Source organism: Pezoporus wallicus, unplaced genomic scaffold (genome assembly GCF_028554395.1).
Source record: "Pezoporus wallicus isolate ANWC-B61680 ecotype Strahan unplaced genomic scaffold, APGP_CSIRO_Pwel_v1 contig_227, whole genome shotgun sequence".
NCBI classification, from domain to species: domain Eukaryota; kingdom Metazoa; phylum Chordata; class Aves; order Psittaciformes; family Psittacidae; genus Pezoporus; species Pezoporus wallicus.
The window spans coordinates 10553847-10564276 of record NW_026635704.1 but is presented as its reverse complement, the minus strand read 5'-3'; the positions used below and the strand labels follow the sequence as shown (position 1 = coordinate 10564276).

Sequence of the window (10430 nt, the reverse complement as noted above, 5' to 3'; positions counted from 1 at the left end):
AAGAAAGAAAGAACCAACCAACAATCCTTATAATTATCATCATCTGCTGCTTTTCCCTCTTCTGGCAAAGAAACACTCCATCCATTTGCAGAAATCGCCCGCGGAAACGTTACATCAAAACTAATCACAACGATTAAAATCAGCTTTTCTGTGCAAGAGGAGAGTAAAAAGCAAGTTGGAGGCTGGAATGAGACTGTTTTTTCCACCAAAAAAAAAATCCGGAGAAAAAAAAAAATACACGCTATATACATATATATCTATATGCACGTTTCGAAGGAGATCAATTTTATGCCCGTGTGATCAGTTAATTTAATTTAACTTTTATTTCGGAGATTGATTCAGACTGGAGGTAGAGACATGAGCTAATTGTATCCTGATCCTTGCCTTGAGGGGTTTCAAAGCCCTGGAGCAACTATTCTCTGTATTTTGCTCTGTCTACCTTAGCCAAGCTATTGCATTTCTCTCTGGTGTAGCGAGGAGAGCAGACCGCTGCCGGGAGAGAGAAATATCGGAAGTGTGAGTTGGGGAGGGGGGAAAAGGGGAGAAAAAAAAAGGGGGAAAAAAGGGAAGGCAAAAAAAAAAAAAAAAAAAAAAAGGAGGGGAAAAAAAAAATAAAAGAGGGACACTTTGGCGGCTCCGATGTTCCAGGTAAGGGCTGCTCGGGATCGTTGTTGTTGTTTGCAGCGGAGGGTTCGGAGGGACTCGGGCGCCACTCGCTTCCACGCATGTGCCGGGCGCTCGCACCCCGCGCGGGGACGCAGCACGGCCTCCGCGCTCCCCCGCGCAACCCGCGCCCCCGCGCAGCGCCGCGGGGAGGCGGGCGGGAGGGAGGGAGGGAAGAAGGGAGACGGGGGGGGAGAGGGAGGGAAGGAAGGGGCCGCGCGCTGGGAAGGGGGGGGGGGGGTGCGCTCCTCCTTTCCCCACCGCCTCTCTGAGAGGGAGACTCGGGGGGTGGCGTGTGCGTGGAGGGGGGATTTACTGAGTTGAAGGGTGCGTGTTTCCGCGCAGGGGGTGAGCGGCTGGCATTGTTCTCCTCCGGGCTGCAGGAGGGGGCCGCCATTGTGTGTGTGTGTGTATGTGTCTGTGAGAGCGAGCGGGAGGCACCTTCCCCCACTACCACTACCTCCGGAGCCCCCCGAGGCCCCCCCCTTTGTTGCCGGGGCGGCGGAGGGAAGGGCGGCCCCGCGGGGCGAGGCAACGGAGCCGCGGAGCAGCGGCCGCCCTTCCTCCGCCGCCCGCTGTTACCCCGTGGGGACTGAGGCGCCTGTGGTGCGGGACGGCGGTTGTTCCCCCTCCCTCTCTCTCTGGCCCCGCACTGCTGCGTGCCCCGGTGTCCGACGCCGTCCCGGAAGACAGGGAGCCGCGTCTGCCATCTCAAAAAAAACAACAAAAAAACCCACCAAAAAACACAAAAAAAACCCAGAAACCTCAAAAATAATAAAAAAAGGGAACGAAAGAAGCCGCTCGCCGCCTGTTTCCAATCAACGCGGTACAAGTTTATTCGAGCCCGCCCTGCGGGCACCGAGCGTGCTCGGATTGTTCGGGCAAATTAAAAAATGGGCGAAACGCTTCTCCCTTCTCAGCGGCGGGGGCTGCCTAGGAACCTCCTCCGGCTCTTCCCGCTGCGGGAGGGAAGGGGCAGGGGCAGACCAGCCCGGCGCGCCGCCAGCACCGCTCCGTCTGCGGGAAAGAGCGGGGATGGTGTGCGGGAGCTTTGGGGCGGGTGGTTCGAGTTGCCGGGTTGCCCTCTGCCGCCAGCGCGGTGAGAACCCTGAAACGCAACTTTCCATCCGCATCTCCCATCCTCGCCTTCCCCACAGCTCCGGGGGAGGCTTGTCGGAGGCCACCGGGGCCGGGGGCTGAGGGAAACTCCGGGTTCATTCGAGGAAGTTGGTGCTTGACGCACAAAAAGGAAAATGAATTTAAGAAGGGTCGGTGCAGTGGGTGCTGGTTGGGCTCAGCAGCGGGCGGGAGAGGATGCTGGCCCCGCGGGTCGGAGGGACTTGGCGGAACTTGCCCTAGCCTATTCAAAATGACTGCGGTGATCCTGGCGTATTAATTACTCCAGAAGCGCGACCCAAAATATTCTAGCACACGCTAGAGGTCCCTCTCAGAGCTGACAGGGGTTTTTCAGGTTGGGTTGTTCATTATTATTTATTTATTTCTCCCCCTTCCCCGCTTTCACTGTTTGAACAATATCTGCTACTGCTGCAAATCCCAGCGCAGCAGTACCTTACTCAAGTAATGGTGAAGACGGATTTGAGACGGTTTTGTTTGTGCCCTGTGTGTTTGTGTGTTGTTTGGGCGTCGGGGCTCACTTAACCTACACATTCCTCTAAAAAAACGCGAGCGTAAAAGGGCTTTAATTTCATGCCGTGATTTCATAGGTCTCTTTGAAATATCCTCGGAGTTTGTTGTTGTTGGGGCCAAGTTCCGAATTTCTTACTGGCTTTTCTCGTGTGAATCCTGCCGTGGAAGTAAAGAGAACTTGAATAAGGATTCCAGGGTATGGCTCGTGGGTTTTAAATGAGAAATATGCAAACGAGAAAAAGCCGGGTATTAAGTTTATAAAGAGTCAATAAAGGTGATGGAGGCAAGTAAAAATGATCAATCCCCATCAATTTTCATCACCAGACTGTGTTAGGGAACTAACTAGTCTCCCGATCTTCATGTATTACAAGCATTATTATCACCGTTTTACGGATGGAGAAACTGAGAAATAAAAAGAAGGTCACTGACTTGCCTAAAGCCATATAGCAAATAAAAGATAGATCTGGAATCAGCTAGGACAGATTTAGATCTCTTGCTGATTTGCCCTGCTGTAACCATTGATTTCAGTGGAATTCTTCTGGATTGAAGTCTGATTCGGAACTTAAGTGTTGCTTTGTCTCTTAGAAACGCTGGCTTCCTCTGAATTCCATTTTGAGCATGGCTGAATTAGTGAAAGATTTTGAGGGAATATTTGGTGCATATCTTATTTTTAAAAGAAATTACTGGGAAACTTTAGGACTAAGATGGCTTTTGATTCATCCATTATTTTTTTTTCTTTTTTTCCCATTGCAATTTCATCAGTCACATCAGCATAGTTCCCTAGTTGGTTTTTGGTATTGTGTTTTGCTTGTTTGCTTTTTAATGAACAATTTCCTCATGTCTAGTGCAGCTTTTGTTGCTGGCTTCTGAGAAGCGCTTCTTACTAGATGTCTCTGAATGAAGCCTTCAGTTTTATGTCGAAACAACAAATGATTTTGGAGGAGGAAGACTTCCATTCATTGTGGGTATCAGGAAGAAATGAAAAATTGTATGACCATCGTATACAAAAAGCCAGCCTTTCCCATGTGCGGAGGAAAGGCTGCGCTCTGAAGACTTGCTCACATAGGCTCCTTATTGGATTATGATAAGTTTATGTATGGAGAAAATGCACTGTGAAAGGAAATATTCACTGATCATAACAAATGTGAGTACATTATTCAAAGTGAGGTCTCTCACAATTAACAAAATATCAAATCTGCCAGTCACAGTCAGACAGCATTTCACATAAGCCCAGCTGGGGAGGAATGACAATTTCTGCTTTCTGTATTCCAACTACTTTAGAAACATTTTCAGAATACCATAAAACAGACACAGATGCACAGATTGTGGTTATGGTGCTTTACTGTTCATTTATTAATATGTGCTGGTATATACAAACTGCCATTGCTAAAGCATAATGTAAAGTTCCTGGTTTCTTCTGGTCATCAGAGCAATTTACTGAGATGCTGATACTTCAGGGATTTGATAGTGTAGCTCACACCCCTGCCACAAGGGTCTGACCCCACATCTTAGCGTGTGGGGAAACAGACATAGAATATGGGTGTCATTAAGACTATCCCCAGTCTGAGCTTATACAACTGAAATAGAAATCATTCAGGTGGAAATTAGCCCTACAGAGCATGTGTGGTTTGTTCAAGACCGTGTACTGACTCCCTGGCTGAGCTGAGTTTTAAGTGCCAGAGCTTTAGCCCCCTGTCTCATGTTCTGTACAGTAAACTGCTGTGCCTCACTTGCAATACGTGTTCGACTCCTATCTGGTTCCAGAGGAAAAATAATGTAGATCAGAAGCAAATTTTAGCAGAGATGCCTGCTGTTACTTATTTTGGATCCTTTTACACTGCTGCAGCAGAGCCAAGTTGGATCTCCTTCCAGGAAACAAATTTAGTTAGCTGTTGTTTTTTTTTTAACAGAAACATAATTCTTACTTTAAATGGAATCTCTTCTGTTGGTCTGTGTTGCACTTATGGTTTTGGGTTTGTTTTTTTTTTTTACAGCCTGGGTAAAATTCATCTCTGGTATAGTGCCGTTGACTTCTGTGTTGTTTCACAAAGAATCAATTTGCTCTTCTGTGTTGAAATACAGATTTCTGTTGTCCTACTTTCCAAAAGATACAGTTTGGTTTGGTTGGTTTGTTTGTTTATTTCAGCTTGAAAGAAAAAAGTATAAAATGCAAATCTTCATTCTATTTTGTCCATCTTCACTACTTGTGCAGGCTGAAGGTATCTCTTTTTTTACTACTCTAGTAAATTCAGTTGAATATGTACATATATACATTTGGAGAATGTCTATAGGTGGGAGGATGGAGTAACTACTATTTTCCTAGCTGATAACACCTTAAAAGAAAAATCTTAATGTATGTGAAAGACATTAACACATTCCATATTAATGATGCATGTTGTAGCTTTAATAATCTTGGGTTCTCTAAGATGTATTTTAATCATGCTTTTGATCCAGAAGTCAAATAAACAACACCCCATATCCAACTGAACCAAAGTTGATGCTGTTGCATGTTCAGTAGTTGTAAGCCCATGTTTCTGAAATGAATGGCTCACCTGATAACCTTTCCCTGATAGCTCTTGAGCTGGCTGCTACCCCCACTGGCAACAGAAGTTACCTGTTTGATGTGGTTGGCAGGTTAGCTCAAATGCGGCTTTGCAGGTGGTTTGTACATAGCTGAAGTCTATGGGTGAGGGATATGAACCTTAGAAGTGCTTGCTGGGGCAAAGGACAACTCATCCTGACAAATTATTTAGTGGTTTTTATTCAACTGGTTTTCCTTATCCAATGTGCTTGTGAATAAGGAGCAGCCTTTAAAAATACAGGAAGTGACACTGCACAGCAGGGTTGCTCTGAGATGATAGGGAAATGAGTTCTGTCTCACCCAGGGTAATGGGTTTTTCTGCTCTGGATTCTCAAATGAGACCTTTACAGTTGTAGTCATTCCCCCTCAGCCAGCATTTATGATGCACAAACCTCATGTTCAGTGCAGGCATCTATGGGGTTTCCTTTATTTTCCCTGGTGTAATTCAGGATGACTTGCAGGATAGCTAACTTGCTAACATATCTCAGGCTTGTGCACCCCACTCCTGACTGTGACTGTGGCTGCCTTTATCAAACAGGCAGCTGGTATGAGGACAAAACCATCTCCTACAGTGGTAGTAGGTTCTGTTAGACCTCAGCTGTCCTAGCTTTTTGTTCTCACAAGGAACTGTGAAGCCACCTAGTGATTTGGTCAAGCAGAAATGATGGGCAGTTGTCTCAGGTGAGGTATTTCCAGCAGACATGAGGAAATGTTAGTACTTCTGTGTAAGGCATGGGTGCAACTTGGTCTAGAGCACAGTGCATAACTCTGAGCATCCACCTTTGAGAAAGGTGAACTTAAGCTGGAACCGTGGCTACAAGGACGGTTAGGGAGTGGAGTGTCTTGTGAAAGGAGATTAGAAGCGGCTTGAATGTCCATGTTAGCAAAGTGTACCATGGAAAATTATATGACCATCCCTATAAATACATACTGGTAGTGAATCTCGGAGAGAATTAACTCTTCAAGATAAATTACAATAAATGTGGCTATAAACTGGCCCTGTTTAGGCAGCCGTTTCCAAGACCACTTTCTGATACCTTATCTGGAAGGAAGTGAGACTTTGAATTTGATAATACTCTACTTTGGGCAGGTCTTTAAAACCTGGACTGCTTGGAGAATATTTCCCAAACCATTCTATGGTTCCATGAAAAAGCACTACCAACCCTTTACTTCAATGACTTTACTTCACTGTTCCAATGAGCTATGGCCAACCAAGGTTTTTCATTAACATTTCTGTCAGTGAAGAAAAAGTCTGGTTTTCTTTAAAGAAAAAATAGATGTTAAAGAAATCTGTCAAAAGGCAATTTGAGGTTCATTTACAAAACTGAAACCAGACCTTTCTCATACCTGAAAACCAGTGTTTATTTTGAATTTTCATTAGATAGAAATTTGAAAAACACAATCTGACAGAAGAATTTAAAAAATATCCTGTTTTTTTTTCACAGAAAAAAAAAATCCTCAGTCAGTATCTGGTTTTATGATCAATGAAAATTGTTCATAACTGTTTGTCAGTGGGAGGCATTTCTGGTTTGCTCTTTAGATAAGATCCTTCATTCCTTCTCTGTTCCAGCTGCAAAACTATATATATTTCTACAGTTCTTCGTTTTTTCCAGGTTAGACCTTTAATGCTTACAGTTTTCTTCTGGTTTATTTAGTGGCATTCACTTTATTTTCACCTTACACTGTAACAAGGAGAGAAGAGATTTAATAAAGAAACATGAAGAAAGAGCCCTTTTCTCTTTTCCTCACCTTACAAACATTAACTTAAAAACATCCTCTTCATTATCCAATCACCCTGCAAACTTTCTGTGCACTGGTTTACTTGCATACCCGGCTTACAAATCCCGATGGGAAGGACCGTCTCTCCTGCTGCAGCAGAACACTGCAGGTATTCAACAAGTAATTAATATTAGCTGCTGCTATCAGTGTTGCCAGAGGAGCAGGGGGAAGAGAGGAGAGGAGTGCCAGACAGTGAGAATGTATAAATAATGGTTGGAAACCAAAGTATCCAGGGGCTGCTGAAGTAGCTCAAAGTTAAGGCAAAGTGCTCTTGTGAAACAAAACCAGCTTTATTTCCCTGTGAGAACTGAACTTGGCATCAGCATTAGATGGAAGAGGTGTTGTGTATATCATGTCTTACAAAGGGAGTACAGGCCCATCAACATGGTAACAGAGCTGTCAAAGAGGCAGGTAGGAGTGACCCAGGGGAGGGAATGAAATGGGGGTCTCTAACTAAAATAGCGAGGATGCCAGGTCTCCCGAGGTGTATTGCTTTCTAAATAAGCCAAGACTCACCTGCAGGTTTAGTTAAGATGTCCTAAGAGAGGTTGATGGTTCATCCATTCAGCCAGTGCTGAATAATTCAGAGGATCATTATCATTATCATAGCGCATTATGTACCCATTATACCACTTTTCTAAACACTGAAGGGAGATAATCCACACACTAGGGGCCCCTCACACAAGGTAAACAGACCTTCCTGTCTTGCCAGTAACAGACAAATTTGACACCATTTATCTACAGCAGCCTGTTTCTCTGTAAGTGATACGGCAACAAAAGGGTTAGACAGGCTTACCAACCATATCATAGAGAGTCTCGTGGGTCATGTCAAAGCAGCTGTGCCTGCTGGTGACTGTAGGAGAAGGCTTGAAGACCATAATAGGAGAAAATGAGAAAAGGGCGAGCTAGATCAACAGAGGACAGTTAAAACCCTGATTATCAAAGGGAGCTCACAGATGCAGGGAAGTTAGGGAGGACCTGGAAGACTAGTGAAAATTGCCAGATGCAACACCAGTGGAGGAATTCAAAGAGAGTCAAAAGGAAGAGATGGACAGTTAGGGCTCTATTCTGAATAGACAAAAGAAAGGTTGATTTTTTATTTTTTTTTTGGTAGACAAAAAAAAAGCAAAACATGATAGAATGTCCCTAGATATCCAAGAGACAGTCTTGATGAGATCCAGGTGGGATCTTACATGGATCTGCAGCTTGGTTCTGGAGAGAAAGTGAAAGGGAGGGAAAGAAGCAGTAGAGCTTGGAGGTGGCTGCAGATGTGAGCTAAGGAGAAAAGAACAAGACAGTGCAACCTTCCATATCCTCCAGCTTTTCCTTACAGTGGCCTCTGTGGTACAGACAGCTTAGGATTCCCAGAGGCAAAATGAGGACTGTTTTATGCTCTGAGCAGAAACCTGAATTTCCAAGGCTGCTTAGGCTGTTTTGAGGAAGAGGCTTCCTGAAAAACGTGTAGCCAGGAGTGTTGCTGTTTTGGGGACACAGGAGAAAGCAGCTGCAGTTTTTGCTGGGCCTTCTGCACTCAGGAAGAAGACTCTATCACGGATGAAGAAGCTAGCTCTTTCACAGGGGAAGAGGTGGTTCTTTCAGGGGAAAACCAGACCTTTGAAGACATGTATTCTTTAGCTCAAAACCCTGTATTTATTAGTGCCTGCATACAATCTTATTTTTTTAACTTAATCTTCTTGAACTATTTACATCAATGCCCCACAGCTGAGAGTTCCATAGGTTGCTGAAAGATAAGCTGGAGAGTAACTTCCTTATCCATGTATAAGGATAATGCCTCTTTAAATTCCATTAGGTGCCCTCTTGTTTTATGAAGGGCATCTGATTTCTCCTTCGCATCATTCATTATTTTATATACCTCAATTCTATCATCTTTTACTGTTTTCCTTTCTAAATGAAATAGTTCTGGTCTTAATCTTTTTGTTTAGAAATACCCCCACATGTCTCTAATCATTTTTCTTGCCTCTGGCTGTCTAGTGTAGCTATCTAGCACTCCCATCATTGTGTCTCACTGGATCTTTTAAAGCTGGTTCCAAAGTCATCAGTGTGAAGGAGACTGAAGGATGGTCTTCTGGTTAAAGTACATCAGAGAGTCCAAAGTTCTGCTTGTAGATCTCCTGCCCTATGGCCTTGGGCTAACCACTCAGCTGCAGAGATCCACAGATTCCCTTTTAGTACTAGAAAACAGTATGGTGATATTTCAAACAAAATATGTTAACAGCCTCTTCATGGCTGGATGGAAATTATTATAGAAGCACAGACATATTAAATATAGTAGTTTTGATTGTTTTTTCCACAAGGCAGTTGTGTGTGTGTGTTGAAATTTGTAACTTCTCCCTAACTGTTTGATTGTACGGTGCTTGACTGTTTTCTATTTGTTAGACTCCTCTGATAAAGGGTTCAAAACAAATTCAATTAAGTCTCTTTCTTATTTTATGGTGAACTTCATATGGAAAGTATCAGTTACAAATGATTTGGCCAAACAGACACATGGCTTTCATGCATCCTTGGGGACTTGGAAAGCCAACATAGTCCTGATGAAAGTGAAAAACAGAATCAAATTCCAACCTCTTATATGTAGGACATGGTCCATTCCTGGGGGGGCACTGGGTATACCCCTCTTTCCCACTCATACTTCCTACATCAAGACTAAGGTATTGCTGGCTTATCCCCAGTCTAAATGAACTAATTATCCACAACCTGTCAAGACTCTCACAAGGAATGTAGGACTTGCCCACCTTGTTTTCAGCTAGGCTTGGCTGTTACACATTTCCAGTGCTTCTATCGCTCTCGCTCTCCAAAATCCTGCTTCAGGTCTGGGGCATCTCAATTCCTTTGTGCTGGCATGAAGAAGTTCGCAATCTGCACTGCTGTCATGGCCCCATGCTCCAAGGATCTCATAAGCAAATGGGTTCCCAAATAGTATCACTTTCTACAAAGCGGTCATGTCTCAAGCTCTGGGATAAGAGGTCTTTCAGATTTCTGGACTACAAAATCTAGTTTTTTAAAAACATCTTATTCCACAAAAGGTGCTAAAAGAATCTACTTCTTTGAATGTCTGCTACTCCAGCAGAACCGCAAAAGCAAGCTGATTAGGTATTTGTAAGATAAAACTAAGGATAAGTTAATTCTGGTTTAAACTGCATTTATTTTTTTTTTTCTTTTTTTGGCTGCTTGTTATCCCTCTACCCTTGTACCTCCTTTTTTGCCTTGATGTCCTTCTTTCCCTTTCTACCTCCTTTTTTTGCCCTGGTGTCCTTCTTTCCCTTTGCAAGCAGATAGTCAGCTACTGTTCCCATGAATACCCCAAATGGCACTGTCTGCTCTTTTCACTGGTGGCCTCAAGCCTCTGAGCACATTCCCACACAAGCCCCAGGAAGTTCAGAGCAATTCTGGTCTCTTTGAAAAGGGGCCAGTCCTGCAAGACTCTCCTGATAACCCCAGTCATGTCAATAGGCCTGTTTGTGTGATTAAGGATTACACATAAGGATGCTCAGGGGTGTTGGGGCATCAAGAATCTTTGCAGCTTTAAAAAGAGGAAAAGGGTGGTTTGGCCTTTGGTAGAGCTTGGAGGGGTTTGTTTCCATTATGCCTTATAGCTGGCATTTTGTCAGAGCTTTCTGCGCACTAGCATTCCCATGACACATGAACATGCTCAAAGAAAAATTTCCTGTGAGAAATCAGTGGGCTTCATTAAACTTTCAAAGTTTAAAGCTGTGATCCTCTTTGCCCCTCTCCACAGGCA

The 10430-nt window shown here is 44.0% G+C and overlaps 1 protein-coding gene across 2 annotated transcripts in view; it reads left to right on the top strand.

Moving 5' to 3' along the window:
* The first annotated feature begins 492 nt into the window (after positions 1-492).
* KCTD1 (potassium channel tetramerization domain containing 1) overlaps positions 493-10430 on the top strand; it is a 101465-nt gene continuing 91527 nt past the window's right edge. The window contains exon 1 of one of the 2 annotated variants that reach the window (XM_057397661.1): positions 493-516. Coding sequence is in view for 1 of the 2 variants with exons in the window: in XM_057397658.1 (XP_057253641.1) it covers positions 640-648 (9 nt within the window). In the remaining variant the exon portion in view is untranslated. Of the gene's footprint in view, positions 517-572; positions 649-10430 lie in introns of those variants that run through there. The other variant, XM_057397658.1, reaches the window with a different exon arrangement.